Source organism: Lycorma delicatula, chromosome 3 (assembly GCF_047948215.1).
Source record: "Lycorma delicatula isolate Av1 chromosome 3, ASM4794821v1, whole genome shotgun sequence".
NCBI lineage: Eukaryota > Metazoa > Arthropoda > Insecta > Hemiptera > Fulgoridae > Lycorma > Lycorma delicatula.
The window spans coordinates 198,944,410-198,962,780 of record NC_134457.1 but is presented as its reverse complement, the minus strand read 5'-3'; the positions used below and the strand labels follow the sequence as shown (position 1 = coordinate 198,962,780).

General features: G+C 30.3%; 1 protein-coding gene across 4 annotated transcripts in view; it reads right to left on the bottom strand.

Annotated features, from left to right (window-relative positions):
• The window catches only part of Tmem214 (Transmembrane protein 214), a 70,916-nt gene that overhangs the window by 41,106 nt on the left and 11,439 nt on the right, over positions 1-18,371 (bottom strand). For all 4 annotated transcript variants that reach the window (XM_075361336.1, XM_075361335.1, XM_075361334.1 and 1 more), the window contains exons 6-8: positions 16,048-16,146; positions 13,338-13,449; positions 10,109-10,251 (exon numbers count right to left, since the gene is read on the bottom strand). In XM_075361336.1, coding sequence (XP_075217451.1) covers positions 10,109-10,251; positions 13,338-13,449; positions 16,048-16,146 — 354 coding nt within the window. The remainder of the gene's footprint in view (positions 1-10,108; positions 10,252-13,337; positions 13,450-16,047; positions 16,147-18,371) is intronic.

The following is an 18,371-nucleotide window of genomic DNA, read 5'->3' as shown; positions in this document are numbered from 1 at the left end:
TAACACGCTGAAGTCAAAAGAGAAGCAAATGCTTATGTAGGTCTAGTTAATATCTGGTTATGAGCACCCAGAATAAAAAAAAAACATAGATAGTATTGTTTTTAAAACAAATGATTTGTATGGGATGTAAACAGGCATTATATTGTATGCAATTTGTACAGATGTGAAATACTAATTCTGTATATTAACAAATAATGAATGTCTGTATTAACTGCATGTTAATGTATAGTTTATAACATAAACTAAATAAGGACAATGTTTATGTCACACATTTTAGAAAACTCAGGAACAAGATTAAAAATTCCTGTATCAAAATAGCAAACAAAATTAATATAACTGATTTTAAAATTTTCATTAATGAGTGGGGTAAGTACATAAAAGAAAAACTAACACAGTTGTAGGACTTTTCCATCACATGGCTTTTTTCTGATGCACGGCTTACACACACAACTTAATTAAAAATATTTATCATTGTATTTATATATAATATTTTTTGTTTATTTAATTCAATGATTCTAACTAAAGCGTGTGCGCATACTATATTTCATTTGCATGGGAGTGGCGGTACTAGTGGCCACTTTAAATATTATTCATTTATTTAATTCTACCGCTCACCTGTGACGTTACAGTACAGCAGTCAACTACAGCAGCTGTACATCAGTGCTACACTAGCACTTTGTGTGGTACTAATGATGCACTATACCCACTAGTTTATTTAGAAAACTTTTTGGGGTGGGGGTGCAACGTTGCAAAATTTTTTTTGGAAATATTATTTTTTAATTGTTAACAAATGTGCCTAAGAAAGATAAGACATTAATTAGGCGAAATTTTGAGATACTGAGGGTTATCTTGCTCTACAGCCTCACCCCTTTGACCTTTTAAGTTGAAAACTTAATGGCATCAATGCTCCATATATAGAAAACATTTGACCAAGTTTGGTCAAAATCGGTCTAGTAGTTCTGGAGATATAAGGTGTCGAACACTGAACACAGACACATACCATGTGAACATTTCCATCTGGTTGTGTTTTTTTGGGTTCCTTAGATAAAATATAAAAATCTGGTGAAAACTGCATATGCCCAAATTGGACCAATTATAACAGTTTCCCTTCAAAAGCTATAGCTCTGCTATAGTGCTAGGTGGGAAAGTAATAAATACAAATTCTACATCAAATGCAATCATTTTTTAAAATGGAAGGGCTGTTTCCAAGAATAATAATCTTTTTCAGACTTACTATAACTGAAACTTATAACTTTTTCTGGCTTACTAGTTACTGAAAGAGTCTGAATTTGTGATTTTGTAACTTTTTAAATGAAATGTGTCATTTGCACTTGCAAAAAGCCATAGGAAATCTCAGTTCTATGATTTTTTTTTGTATAATAAATTTGAGTTTTATGTTGGTTTGCTCCACAAAACAATTTTAGCAAAATATATAGTTAACATATGTTAAAATATGGATTTTATTTTTACCTTCATATTTTAGGTTGTTATGGAATTATTTTAGGTAGCGTGCATTAAAAAAAAATTCTCATCTGCAGAAATCATATCAATATTCTTTTTAAATTTCAAAAATGTTCTACGCAAGGGAGTAGTCAAGTACACTCAATAACTGTATTCTGCAATCTATAAATACATATACAGTGTAAGACTATTAACTTTCATTTGCAACAGTAAATGCTTACATTATGGAAACACAATGTCTTATTTCTTTCACAGCCTAAAGAAATACTAAGAACATATTTACGAGTGCCAACAATATATGGTTAGTTAGAACTAAAATAGATATAAATATATTAAATTAAAATTAATGTATTGACAAATACATTGTCAAACATATTTGTAGTATTAATAAAATTACATTTACTATAGCAGCTACAACAACAGTTTTCTATTTGTTGGAAATTATAATATAAATAAATTTTAATATAAATATTTAAAATTCTTATAGTATAAAAAATTATGTTCTATAAATTAATTCTGTTTTAAAGAATGTCTGTATCGGTGTTTGTTAAAATGGAATTCACTACTTCAGCTGTTTTTATTCAATCCTAAATTTATTCAATACGAAAATGGAAAAATAAATCTACTAGCAAATTGCAATTAAATTTTCAAACACACTTTGTGAATATAGAAAATATCTCAACATGTAAAAAAATTACAAGTGATTTTACTAAAATACAGTAAAACTAAATAGAAGGGAACAATTTATGTATGTTTGCACATATATATATATTTAAGTATGTATTGGTGTTCATTAGTTCCATTCCACAACCCAAATGGCTAGACCAATTTTAACAAATGAGGAATCGGATCTTTCACTGCTGGTGATAAATGATAGTGACATCATGAGTTGAGTGCAAATTCTGCTGTCCAGAAAATTTTAAATATTACATCATTCCAGTACTGGACAGCAGAATTTGCATATACATTATAGTAAACTCAAAATTGAAAATAGTAACAATTTCAACAAACTCAAAATTCACGAATTATAAAAACAATTTATTTTAATGTAACTATAGAATTAAATATCAACTGAAGATGCAGGATGCAGTGAAAATCAATTCTTGGAATTAATATGGGAAATTTAACTTATCTATTTACTGTGTTTTGGTGGTTTAAATTTCATTTAATATATATATATATATATATATAATGTACGTACAATAACAAATTCCATATGGAGAACATTATTGCTAAAATGTTGAACTTACAGGCATCAAATGAAAGCTCTTGGCAAAACAACAACAAAAATAATTAAAAAAATAAACTAAGAATTTTAAACAATAAAATAAATAAATAAATAACAATGAAATATGTATTAAATTAGTTAAAAAGTGACATGATGCAGTGAAAGTGGAATAACAGACAGAGTGAACGAATGGTGCAGGATACAGTAGTGATGAAGTGTGGAAGGAACATTTAGCTCTGTAAGGTAGGTAATAAAGTTACTGATTGGTTTTTTATGCACTGGAACAGTCCTTTTAGACCAAATACTAATAAAAAATTAATGGTAAAAAAGTTATTTTCAGAACTAATCAACTGCCAAGTTCTTTTATGCTTGTTTCAACCTATGTAAGAATCAGAATTATGTTGTTAATTAAACTTGGATGATTTTACTTCTTTATTTAGTTTTATAAATGTGAAGTTTTATTTATTTAGTTTTATTTATGTGTTTTATAAAGCTTTTTATAAATGTGAAGAATACAGAACAATTAGCTTAACTAGCCATGCATCAAAAATTTCAGCATTTAAAAAAAATTAGGGTTCAAATATAGAGATTGAAGAACAATTGCTAGCATTTACAGGAACCAAACAGCAACCGTAATAATTGAAGAATATTAGAAAGAAGCCGTAATAAGAAAGGGAGTCTGACAAGGATGTTCCCTATCCCCATTACTTTTTAATCTTTACATAGAATTAGCAGTTAATAATGTTAAAGAACAATTTAGATTCGGAGTAACAGTACAAAGCGAAAAGATAAAGATGCTATGATTTGCTAATGATATAGTAATTCTAGCTGAGAGTAAAAAGGATTTAGAAGGAACAATGAACAACATGGATGAAGTCCTACACAAGAACCACTGCATGAAAACAAACAAGAATAAAATGAAAGCAATGAAATGTAGTAGAAATAACGAAGATGGACCACTGAATGTGAAAATAGGAAGAGAAAAGATTATGGGGGTTGAAGAATTTTGTTATTTGGGAAGTAGAATTACTAAAGATGGACGTAGCAGGAGCGACATAAAATGCCAAATAGTACAGGCAAAATGAGCCTTCAGTCACAGAAATATAATTTGTTTACATCAAAAATTAATTTAAACGTCAGGAAAAGATTTTTGAAAGTATATGTTGGGAGTGTCGCTTTATATGGAATGAAGCTTGGACAATCGGAGTATCTGAGAAGAAAAGATTAGAAGCTTTTGAAATGTGGCGCTGTAGGAGAATGTTAAAAATCAGATGGGTGGATAAAGTGACAAATGAAGAGGTGTTGTGGCAAATAGATGAAGAAAGAAGAATTTGGAAAAATATAGTTAAAAGAAGAGACAGACTTTAGGCCACATATTAAGACATCCTGGAAGTCGCTTTAATATTGGAGGGATAGGTAGAAGGAAAAAATTGAATCTATAGATAGTAGGTTGAACTAAAAAGCTAGAAACATGTTTTGCATTTATAAGTAGTATTATAAATGAAAATTATAATTATAAGAGGAACCAAACGACAAGCCCAAAAAAACTTGATTCAGCAAATAGAAGAAAGTTCCAAGAAAACTAATTTCCGAGACTATTATAAAATTTTTGGTCAGGCTCTACAAAGATATGAATCACCCACCCTTATGCTGAGAGGAAAAAAAGGAAATATGGCCCACACAAATAAAGAAAATGTTGAAATTTTGGCAGAAACCTTCAATAGACTCCTCAACTGTGACGACCCCCCCAGAGCCTTTTGAGACTGACACTGAAACTCCAGTTAAAACTTCACCAGTAAATATCAACCCGCCAACAATTCAAGAAGTTCTCGCAGCCTTAAATGAAATAAAAAACTACAAAGCAAGCGGAGAAGACCAGCTTTTCGCAGAACTCTGGAAACACTCATCAGTTTATTCAGTCAAAACTTCCCTACATCTATGCCTCGTGAAAATATGGAACGAAGAAAAACTTCCAGAATACTGGACCACAGCCCTCATCCATCCATTACATAAAAAAGGGGATAAAACTAATCCTGAAAACTACAGAGGCATATCTCTCCTGGATTGCACATACAAAATCCTGTCGAGAATCATATACAACCGATGCAAAGACCAACTTGAACTGGAACTTGGGGAATACCAAGGGGGATTTAGGCCATGGAGAGGTTGCCCGGAGCAAATAATATCCCTAAAACTTATGATGGACTTATATAAAAGACGGAAAAAACAACTAATAATCACCTTCGTCGACTTTAAAAGGGCCTATGATTGTATACACCGACCATCCATGCTGAATATTCTGAGAAACCTGGGCCTTCACCCTAAACTCGTAAACATGATAAAATTAACTTTAACCAATACCCAGTCCAGAGTGAAATTCAGAGGTGAACTCTCTCAACCCTTCTACATAAAAACTGGATTGAGGCAAGGAGACGGCCTCTCACCACTCCTTTTTAACTGCGCCCTTGAATTTGTCATGAGAAAATGGTATGAAATAAATCCCAAAAATATAAAAATGGGTACTAAGAAAAACTCCATCACACTAAATTGCCTAGGATTTGCAGATGACCTCGCTCTTTTAGCAAATAATATTCAAGAAGCCAAAACACAAATCATGAGCCTTCAAAACCTAGCACAAAAGATAGGGCTTCATATCTCTTTCGAAAAAACTGAACTAATGGCCATAGATCCTCTGGTAATAGAGCACATTACGGTAAACAATCAGAAAATTAAAATAGTAAAACAATTTAAATATCTAGGGGAAATAATAACTTATAATTTAAATGAAAAAGTGACATGGCAAAACAGGACAAATAAAATGATTAAATCCCAAAAATTAACTTGGTCAACATATAACAAAAAATGCCTTTCTGCTAAAACAAAACTTAAACATTATAAAACTGTAGTACAGCCAGAAGTCACCTACGGAAGCGAGACCCTTTTCAAAATCACTCAAAAAAACCGAATTGAAAAAATTCTGAAAATAGAGAGGAGAATTGTCAGAACGTGTATCAATAAAAAACACCAAAAAGAAGGCCAATGGTGGATTGTGCCAAATGAGGTGGTGTATCGAGAAATAGAGCCTGTTACTGATACTATGCGGAAAAAAAGAATCTCTTTCTTCGGTCATCTCATAAGGACACCGCAAACAAGACTGTCAAGAAATATCATTGAAAAGCTCTGGTTCCAAAAGCTAGAAGTAGGATGGATCAAAGAAATTAGAGAAGATATGAAAGAATTGGGAATTTCCCTGACTGACCTACAGAATAAAACTGGAAAAATTACAAAGCTAAAAGATAAAAGCATTAGATTTAAACAAAAGACAGACAAACGACAAAATACAACGAAGAGGGTGTTTACGGATGAAGAAAAGAAAGCAAGATCTGAACGGATGAAGAAATACTGGGCAGCTCGAAAGAGTAAAATAACACGCTTTTCTCAGAAAAGATCCAACTAAAATTGACTTAAGTGGTCCCATGTTGGCCGTAAAAGCATAATAATAATAATAATAAATGAAAATGTTTTATACATTCATATAATAGAATAAATATAAATAGCAAGTTATTTGTATACACATACTAGTAGTCTGTATATATTTTAATATTAATATCAAAAACAGTTCTTATTTTATTTATATTAAGCCAGAGTCAACTGTCTGAAAATATTAAGTTCAACTGTAAGAAGACCTCCAATTCTGACTTAGTAAAAATTAAAATAATTAATTGTGATACTAATATAAAAAAAAAAATACATTCAGTTATATATGTGCAAGTAATTTTATAAAATTAAGCTTACTAGTTATAATTGCTTTTATGTGAATGTAAAACACGAAAAAACAATTTATAAGATATGGAAATCTAAAAAAATTTTCTTTATGATAATATTTATAAATACAAAAACTTCACCTGTACTGAGAATAATGGTGTTTAAATACATAAAATATGAAAAATATTTTATTCAAAGTTGGTGATAAAATAATAAAGATATTCTCATCTGTGAAGAATTTCATTTGAGATTTCCTAATTCTTTACCACCAGCCTATCAACATTATAAAATGCTAAAAATGTGAAAATACTGGAGGCGTTGAAGGTAATCTATGATCAGATGGGCCTAGAACTATTTGTACTTAGAAAACAAACAATTTGTTGCCAAGACATTATTAAAGAGCCCTAAATTGTCAATTATAAATGTACTCTTGAGCCGGAAATACCCAAATTAACCGATTTTTTTCCAGTGGTGCGTAAACTTTTTCTAAAATAATTTTTTTATAAATTTCTAAATAATTTTCTTCACTTTTTACAATTTGGCCTTACTTTGTTAAGTTCTTTGATCACCCTAACATAAGTTATAATTGATTACGTTTTTATTTTTTAAGTTTAGCTGCAAACTTACTGTAATTTAACATTCCGTGTAACTGCTTCATTTTATAATATATTTGGATAGCAGAGTGGTTGTTATAAATAATATTATTATTTTAATTATATCTCTAGGTTTTGTTTTTTATTGTCAATTGATAAAAATAACTTGTTTTTAAAAATCATTATAAATAGCAGTCGTTAAAGATAATAGTGCGATGACGCACCTTTGGCATAATGAGTGATGTCTCATGAGCTAAGCATACATCGTAATAGGTTATGTTGGAATATTCTCAGTCTTGTGTTGCATTGTTTTGCTTATACATCATTGTAGTTTTGTTTAGTCTAACATTTTATTGAATTCATACAGCGTTTCCTTTTGTTATTAAATTTTGATTACGTATTCGACATTAATTTTATAATTCATAGAAATTTACTCAAGAAATATCTCAAACAATATTACATCGTCTTTTAGTATAGTGTTTATTTACTATGTACATGCATTAGTTTTACAAGAGTCGAGTTGATTTCATTATAATTTAAGTATTTTTTAAAATGTAGAATTTTGAAAAACCGCTGACACTTGACGAATTGCAGTCCATTTTAGATGAAGATGAAGATAAAAACATATCGCGAACAACTGCTATTGACGCGACTTATATTCCACCTAAAGTTGATGAACTTACAGATGAAGAAGAATTTGATGACAATTTGCTAATCGAGACCCCTTCTACAGCAACAACTGATATAGCAGGTACATTTGAGATTCATGTACATACAGAAAAAGACATTGATGCTGAAATATCAAATTGCAAGGATAAACCAAAAAAATCTAAAACTAAACCCAAATCAAACATTCCAAAATGGGAAAAAATTGAACCAATTTATAAAGAATTGCCAATTTCAGTAGAACATAGACAAATAGAAATTTTAGAAAATAAACTGGCAGTAAACTCACCCCTTGAAATATTTTTCCTTTATTTTGATAATGATTTGCTGAATATGATTTTAGAGTTCAGTATAAAATATGCACATGACAACAATCGGCATGATTTTTCTTTAAATAGTGCGTTACTAAAAAGATTTATTGCAATTTCGATACCGACTGGTTACCTCAAACAGAAATGTATTGGAGTAAGGATGAAAATAAGGTTGTTGAAATTGCTTGACAAGAACGATAAAGTTGCAAAAATTCGGCCATTTTTTGATGAAATAAACAAACGTAATTTACAGTTTGGCGTTTTTTCTCATAATTTATCTATTGATGAAGAAATGGTGCCATATTTTGGTAGGCATTCAGCAAAAATGTTTATAAGGGGAAAACCAATCAGATTTGGATTCAAGCTTTGGTGTTTATATAGTTCTAATGGGTATTTGTACCAATTATACCATACGGAGGTGCTAAAAAAGAAAAACCTGAATATGGTCTGGGGACACAAGTAGTACTCAATCTGTTAAATGTTGTATCCCATCCGAACGAGCATAGAATTTATTTTGACAATTTTTTTTCGACATATGATCTATTAAATTACTCAATGAAAAAGGATATTTTGCTACCGGCACTATCAGAGAAAATAGGCTTCCTAATTGCCCACTAAAGAGTTTAAAAGTATTGCAGAAGATGGATAGAGGTACATTCGATTTTGCATTTGATAAAAAAACTAGTTTTGCAGTAGCTAGATGGAATGATAATGCAGTGGTGACAGTTGCCAGTAATCACAATGGAATTTACCCATTAGCAAATATAAAAAGATATAGCAGAAAAGCAAGAAAAGATATAACTATTAGTTAGCCATTAATGGTAGCACAATACACGAAATTGATGTGTGTCATGGATTCTCATGACAATGGCATTGGAAACTATAGAATAAAAGTGCGTGGAAAAAAGTGGTGGTGGCCATTGTTTACTAATGCTATCGATTCTTTTATAGTAAATTCGTGGAAACTATATCGACTTGTAAACCATGATAAAATCAGTCAAATTGACTTTAGGTCGTACCTTGTATTATTGTTGATCAAAAGTGAGGAAATAAAAATACCACAGTACATCGCTGAAATTCAGGGAGATAATATTCCTTCTCCATCATTGGCAACCAAAGGTCGGCCTTCAAAAATTAGTTTGCCGGAAAATATTCGTTTGGACAAAGTAGGACATGTTATTTCCGAACATGCAAACAAAGCTAGAAGACGATGTAAGCTGTGCAAAAACCACACAATATTTTTGTGTTTAAAATTTAAAGTCCACCTACACCCAAAATGTTTCAAAGAATTTCATTCACCGCAAAGAAAATAAATCCACAATAAACTAAAAACAATTTAATGTAGTTTATTCATAGTTGTTTTTTTCTAGTTTTATAAATAGTTTGGTTTCTTTTTATGTTTTTACATTTTATATAGGGCAGAAGGATAGCACTTAGTATATTTTCTCTTGTATATTAAACATGTATAAAAAATTCTTATTGCTTAATTTTATTTACAACTTTCTAATTAGTATGCAAAAAAAAGAAAAAGAAATGTGAATAAGAAAGTATTTTCATTACTTTCTGTAGATGCAAATAATGAATTTCTTATTTAAACAAGTTCTTAACCAAATAACGAAAAATAAAACAGATAATAATTTGGTATAAATTATGTTTTTCTCACTGGTTTAGTTACAAAGTTATACCAACTCTCACATGCCTTCCTTCATTACACAAACTATAGCAAGTGAGAAGTTAAGTAGTTTCCCATTGCTTTCTTCATTGAGCTAATATAGTATTGCTTATCAGCATGTCCATTCCACTAAAATATAGGTGGGTGATGTTCAGCTTAAAGCAAGTGACACCTTCTCTCCGTTCACCACAGAGAAGGTGTATAAAGAGTAATATTACTATTATACAAATTAACTCTGATTAAAGTAGATTACAGCTCAGATATTTACTTATGTGACAGTCATAGGAAAGTCTGAGAAAGACAAATGTAACAATTAATGAACCTTTTTTTCTGTCATGAAATAATATATTGGATAAACTGCCTCCAGTCAGTAGATGACTCTTAATCATAGAATAAATAAATATGTTCATACCTCACACAGTCTAGTGCAATCTTGTAATCCAGCACCTTTTTGATTTTTTCTTATCATGCTATCATTAATTGACTTGAATGATGTTAGTGTTTCTATCAATAATTTTTTTGGTACTTTTTCTATGACTGAATTCCAGTCAGAATCTAAAAAAAAGAAAAATATTTCAAATGAAATATCATAATGTAATTAAAATATTACAAAAAATATGTTATAACATTTTGTTATATTTATTTCAGTTATACTGAATTAAATAACATCCAGAAATAATGACATTACAATTTAATGTTTCACGGATGGTAAACATATAAAATCTTATTTCTCTAACTAACACCTTTTTAGAATACATTTAATCAAATATAAAAAATTAAACAGGTTAACATGTTCATTATGGTCAATAACAATTCACTTGGACTTTGAAGAAATACACATCTTCATTGCCTCCAAGTTTGATTTCATCTAATTCAGACTTGACTCCAGAAGGCAGAAAAAGAAAAACAATTTTTGTGGTAATATTATAAGATATCTCAGTTTAGCTTTGACTAGAGATTTAAAGTATTGCTATACAATTCATGAGCAAGAATTGTCACAAAGTACAATCATTCTTTTTCTCTGTAAACTATTTTGTTTTTCACTAGTCCAATCTTTATTTTTAAATAAGAATTTATATTTTAGTACAAACTACTGAAATTATGCTATCACTCCAAAATTTAAAAAAAAATTGGCTCTTAATTTCTACCAAGAATGTCAGCATCACTTATTAGAATGAATCTCAGTCTTTTCTGAAGAACTTGACTGGCTTTTTTAAACCATTTAGCTTTAGCATGTAGATCTGGATTCATTTATTATTATACATCACTATTCTTTAGATCTTTTTACCCCTCTCTTTTAATATAGAAACACTGACTATAATTTTCCTACACTTTTAAATCCATTTCATATTCATATCTTAATGTCTAGCTCCATAAGGTATTAGAATATAGATTGGTATTTTAGTCACTTATAAATACTGAAAAGACTTAAGAACTTTCAGTTAATTCTTCAATAAAATTGTTAACATGAAATTCTAAAACTGGAACAAAACACCAATAATTGCCCAGACGTTTCTCATGAAACTTCTACTATTTGAAAATTAGGGAGTAAATTTATAATCTTTGTATAAAGTAATATTTCCACTTAGCAACAAATTTTAATGTAAGTATCCAAATGCTTTCGGAGTCACTTCTCCATCATCAGGGATTATTTGAAGTTATTAATTTAATATTTATGTATTTCATTTTTTTTATGTACAATTAAATTGAAATTAAAATTGTTACATTCATTATAGTCAATTGATAAAATAAGTTATACGTTAATAAAAATGTAACGTCATGTCTGTAAGATGTTTACAACTGTTATCAGACATGAAATGAAATAGTACCAGCCTATTAATTAATAATTATTGTATTGCTTGTTTATATACGATACCATTATCAAATTTGACTTGTTGGTTCATTTATTTATTTATGTATATAAATGAAATTTTTCTAATATGCTGATTTTATGATAATTGTTAGTATATTCTAATATTTTAATAAATTTGTTATGGCTACAGTTATGTCCAGTTTCTAAAATGGCAGCAGTGTGAGGATGCTCACTGTCGTGAAGGATTACGCTGGACAATAGTTTCCCACGTCATCGATTTTAGATCAAATGTCTCAGTTTGGTGAACGTTTTGTAGTACACATCAGCTATAATTGTTGATCCATATTCCATGAAATCAACCAAAATGGTGCCCTTTTCATCCCAAGAAACGGTAGCCAACATTTTTCGACTCAACTACTGAGATTGCATAAACTTTTTCGGTTTTGGGGAACTTAAATGGTGCCACTGCATCGACTGTTGTTTCCATTCTGCGTTGGTGTAGGATATCCACGTCTCATTGCCCGTCAAAATGTGGGAAAACAAATCATATCCATCTTCTCAATAGCGGTCCAAAGAAACTCGTCCACTACACATGCTTTGCTCTTTGTGTTGGTCGATGTGCATTTTTGGTATCCTGCACACAGCTTTTGATATCCAAGCTTTTTCTGGGACAATCGTGTGTTCAACATGTAAAATTCATCAGCCAGAGCACTAATCGTCAATCACATTGCAGTTTTCCATTCACTTGTTTAATGATTTTGTCGGTCTGAATACTGGGCTTGCCACTCCGCTCTTCGTCATGCACTTTTATGCAGCAATTTTTAAAGTCTCGACACCATTGTCTAACCTTTCCTTCACTCATTACTGTAGATTCATGCACTAGGCACAACTCCCAATGAATTTCAGCAGCTGAAGATCCTTTTGCACACAAAAATCTAATCACAGTGCGAATTTCACAACTGATGGAAGAAACGATTTTTGTGAACATTGCGATCTGCATTTACCGGCAGGCAAATGACTACTGAATCAAAACAACTGCAGTGGCTTTGTAAATAGCAGATAGATGACCCTGCATGTATGAAACTGTGTTCAGACCTGCTAATATTTAAGCTGATGCCCTTACTTTACAAATATGCCTTGTAAATTACAGCTTCAGTAATAAATTTACATCATTAATAATCAAGATAGCAAATACTCTAAATAAAGACATCATTAGCTGTAAAATCATTCTAAAATTTAATGCAAAGTATGCTATAAAAAGTAAGTATAGCATAAGTATGCTACATTACTGCCCCTTTCCTTCTTTTTCCTGTTTAGCTTCTGGTAATTACCATTCAGATAATACTTAGAGGATGAATGAAGATGATATGTATGAGTATAAGTTAAGTGTAGTCTTGTACAGTCCCAGTTCGACCATCCCTGAGATGTGTGGTTAATTGAAACCCAACCACCAAAGAACGCCAGTATCCATGATCTAGTATTCAAATCCATGTAAAAATAACTGACTTTACTAGGAATGCTGGAACTCTCGACTTCCAAATCAGCTGATTTGGGAAGACGCGTTCACCACTAGACCAACCCATGGGTTACATTACTGCCCCGAGAGGCAGTAACATCATTAACTGACTGCAATCATTCTTAATTATCTTTTTAATAATGCACCATTAATTTTTTATCATTTATAAATTAACAATATGCAAAATTTACTATAAACAAAATTAATTTACTATTAATATAATTTCCTAAAATTTCATTAATAAATATTAACAAAAAGATGTACACTTTCCCATTTATTATTTTTATTTAAAAAAAGTTAAACAGAACTTACTTAAATTTTTTAGAACACATGCAGACTGAGGTAGATTATCAGCATAGAGATCTTTCCAAATAGAAAATGTTTGGTGGTCATTTGTAAGACAAGAAACAGAAAAGCGGACAAGCTGTAAAAAAAGTATTAATACACAATTATTTTTTTAAATAAATGAATAATTTTACGGTATTAAAATACCAATTTGTAGTTAGCATAAAAAATAAATGATCACTTACTTTTTAAAAGGCAATAATATGCAACTTAAAAATTCAATTTATTATAACTTATTTTATTTATTTATTAACTAATCCAATTCTTATATTTAATTATTTATTAACCATATCTACCTGCATTTAACATGGAATGGAGTTGGTAAAACTTGGATGTTGATAAAAAATAATATTCAATTTTGAAACCTAAGCTTCATCCTGACCCCCTTAGAGGAAGACTTCAGAGAATCCTGGCCACCACACCACCCTCTCCATTTCTAGCTCTGGCATATGATCAGAAACAACATTTTCATCACCAATGTTCAACACTTGGGTTATCTAATTGAATTCTATAATAAAATACAGCAGCCTTATTTCACCACACTATTTTAAATTCTTGTTTATTAAATTCTTCTTTGCATGTATCTTATGAGGTGCATTTTTTCACTCTTAAGTGGTTTAATTTACACATTAATACTTATAAAAATACATATTCACACATATAATTTAATAATAATATTTTTATATTAAAAAAGTGATATACATTACATCTACATCAAGTTTCTTTTTTTAATAATCCAAAGGATCCACAGTCCATATTAACTCAGATTTGTGAGATTCTACTGCACATATTTCATAACTGAAGAATGACTTATTTTTAGCCAAACAAATCACAAAGTTATTTATTTTAGTCCCCCAGAAACAGACCAAATTATGATGTTTTCCTTGGATAATACTTATTTATTGTTTAGATAGATATTATGACAAAATTTAGTGAAATTCAACAGTAATGTGGGATTTATTGCAGTCATTTTTGTTACTTATTAAATATTATATGTTATTCAACAAATCTGTCAAATACTAGTTCCAATTTAGGGTTATAGGAATACCCATAGGCAGTTTCTGCTTTTGTTTTATTGATGCAACAATGCACATTTGGCAAGAATGTGGATGTTGAATGTGCGTACATTTTCAAATAAAATTCTGCATCAATTTCTGAACAGTATTTGATCATTTCATAATTATAAACAAAGGATATTACTGTTATCATATAACAATATATGAATGAAATACCTATATCTCTATACATATCATTTTGGCACATTTTAATCAAATATAATTATAGGCACAATATAATTATTATCAATTTATATTTAATATACTACATATTATTTTAATATACAATACAATTAACAACAATCTGAAAATATTCTACCATATATGAGGTCTGTTCAGAAAATAACTGAACATTTTTTATTAAGCGCCAACAGAAATATTTAGTAATGTGCAGTTCCAGCATTGTGTTCCGCATAACCTCCTCTGTAACCACATTTCTTGGATTGTTGGTATCTCATTTAGTTTTTGTATAACTGTTATTTGAGTACAACCTGCTATAAGGGAGCAACAATACAACGTAGAATTTTGCATGAAACTGGGAAAAAGTTTCACAGAAACTATTTCAACTTTTCAAACAAGCTTACAAGGATGATGTTCTGGGTCGTATGCAATGTTATGAATGGTTTTCATGATTTAAAAGTGGACATTTTGACTGAAAAATTGAATATGCATAGAGTTATTGCAAAGTTTGTTGCTCATTTGATAACCGAACACCAAAAAAAAAAGAACATCATGTGGATGTTTGTTGGCAACTTTTTGAACAAGCCGATGATGATGAAATATTCATGCAAAGGATTACAATGGGAGACGAAAGCTGGTTTACGACTACGACATCAAGACAAAAGTTCTATCATCACGATGGATCAGCAAAGGATCTCCACATGCCAAGAAAGCACGTCAGTCTCAATCCGATGTCAAAGTGATTCTCTCTGTTTTTTTTAAATTTTAATGGAATTGTGTGTTTTGAATTTTTCCCTTTTTTGCAAAAAGGGACTGGAGTTGTGGCGAGACAACTCACAGTTCCTTCACCAAGACGATGCGTCTGCACACTCTGCTTTGTCAATTCATCAGTTTTGTGCCAAAAATCAGATGACTGTTCTACCTCAGCCTCCATACTCACCAGCCCTGGCTCCTTGCAATTTTTTCTTATTTCCAAAATTAAAATCAGTGATGAAAGTATGCCGTTTTGAGACTATTGTTGACATTAAAGCAAATTCGCCACGGACCTTAAAGGCCATTTCAAATAAAGTGATCCAGGATTACTTCAAGAAGCAAAAACACCACTGGGAAAAGTGTGTGAATAAGAGAGGGGAGTACCTTGAACAAGACAAAGGCCAATAATCTGTAAAATTAATAATAAAGATTAAAAAAAAAGCAGACCAGTTATTTTCTGAACAGACTTTGTAAACTAATTCTTTTATTATTATCTTTTTAATACAATTTCACACATTAAAACAAAGGATAGATATATTAAAATTAAATATAAACTTATCAGACATCCTATATTCTTAATCCAGCATTGAACTAACACAACACATTATAAACTAAAAATAATACAAGATCTGGAAAAAATATCTGAATTAATATAAACAAATTAATATTACTCTTTTTTCAACACTCACATCATCTTTTAATGGATTTGTTGATGAACCAATTCGTTCAGTAAGCGGTACAAAATATGTATGCAACTTTTTATCAGGTTGTAAATTGCATGCTATTTCCTGAAAATAAAATTATAATTATTAAGGATTGGAAAACAGTTCATTATAATTTACTACAGTTTTTAATGGAAATTTGTTAAAGTGATGAATTCAAGGGTTGTTCAGAAAGTTCTTAGCCTGACAAAGACAGATTTTTAAAAAATAATGTTTTTCAATTTCATTACAATGCAATTCGACTCACTTAAACCAATGACTTTCTAACTTTTTATACCCTTGGTGTAATGTGATTTGCCCAACTCTGCAAAATTAGCAGTTGCCTCAGCTCTTACCCCAAAATTTGAAGTGTGCCTTTATCCAGTGAGGTATTTCTTCAGGTGTGTAAAGAAGTAAATGCTGGGATCCAAGTCTGGTGAATATAACATAAGTAGAAGAACTTTGAAGAACATTGAAGAAACTCAGTGGGATTAGTTTAAATAAGTCTAAACATATTTTAGAATTGTTGAGTCAAATTTGTTTTTGGTTGATTATTAACAAAAGTGTCATGTTTGAAATTTTTTATTTATGATTAAAATTATGATTTAATAAGCAAACAAAATACAACAAAAATGAAATTATTCCATTCTTAACAAGACTTTCTATTGAAAACTATTTTTAAATTTATATTTAGTTATTTCATATATCTTGCAGAAGATGCAGGAAGTTAAGGAAGGAGATGGTACACAATTAACCCAATTTACGGAAACTGCTTCTGGTAATACTCAATATGCTGCCATTCTGCATATATTCTATTACCCAAAAAAATTACAGAAGTGTTAACAGCCTTTCAACTTTATAACTTGTTGGATATACATCAATACTATCATCAGGCAGAACTGTTAAGGGGTCAATCACAATTGTCTCTCATAACAAGTTATCTTTTCTGAGGCAGGCTAACTTGCACCATATCAGTGCTCATTCTCTTCTACTACTAGCTAAACTTATGAATTTCTACTAACTCATATTTCCATTTAGTTCATCTATAATTTTTACTCTTGTCTGGTCTCTTCTCACTGGACTTTCCATAGATCCCAGATTGCATTAATCAAACCTACCCCTCTCATGATCATGTCCTGGCCAGTCACTCTCCTATTCTTAAATGTTCAGATTAAGCTTCTTTCTTTTTCACTCTCCTTGTTACATCCTTATTTAACACTCAGCCTGTCCACTTAATCTTCTTCAATAACCACTATGCTCTCATTTCAAATATTTTGTCTTCCTTTTTCACTTTTTCTTAGGGTCCATGTTACACATCCACACACATGTACAATCCGAACGTAACTTTTCACAAGATGCTTCTTCAATTCTATACCCCATCTATACATAGTAACTGTTAAATGCTTCCTTAGCCATCGTTTAGTGTTTCATTTTATACTCATTTTTGCAATCTTTTGTTAACATGGTACCTAAGTTTCTTTACTGTTTTAATTTATTAATACTTCCTCCTTTTCAGTAAACATTCACTGGCTTACTGCATCTTAGCTATTTTGTATCACTTATTTTTGACATACTCTTCACACTTTCTTCTACTTTTGAAATCATTTGTTAGTTATCCTGCACTTCATTTCCTAAAAAAAGCATGTTCTGTTTAGACCTTATATGATTAATTTTCTTTCTTCCTGAAAAAAAATATTAAGGAGCACATGTCAAAATTTATACGTTATAGTGGTTATTTTCCAATTACGAGCAAATGGAATTAAATACTGAGGTTTAAAAATGTCTTAAATTTCATATCTTTTCTATTTGTTAAATTTATCAACTTTAAAATTTAATTTTAATTAAACTAATAATATATCTTTAGCGTTTCTTGTAAATTTTCATTCAACAAGGAAATCTAATATAAAAGTTATTTAATATTACTTTCTTTGTTCGTAAGCATCTACAAAGCATAACTTTCCACAAATTCTATTTATTACTTGGTTATCTTCTTTTTTGTATAGGTGATTCAAAGAAACTGGAAATTTTAAAAATTAAATAACATTAATGAAAACTTTTTTTTAGAAAATGAATTTTATTTCATGTAATTGTACAAATGTTGCCATTTTAGGATACATACATTTTTGTTTATTTTTTAAAGATGACATCTTGCAGGTGACCTCCTCTTCAACGTAAACACTCACGAAGTCTCTTCGTTAAATTGTTCATGGTTTGACGTAACAACTCAACTGGAATTTCCGCAATTGCTTCTCGGATCTTTGCCTTCAGTTCTTCCGTTGTAGCAGGTCTACTGTGGAACACTTTGCTTTTAA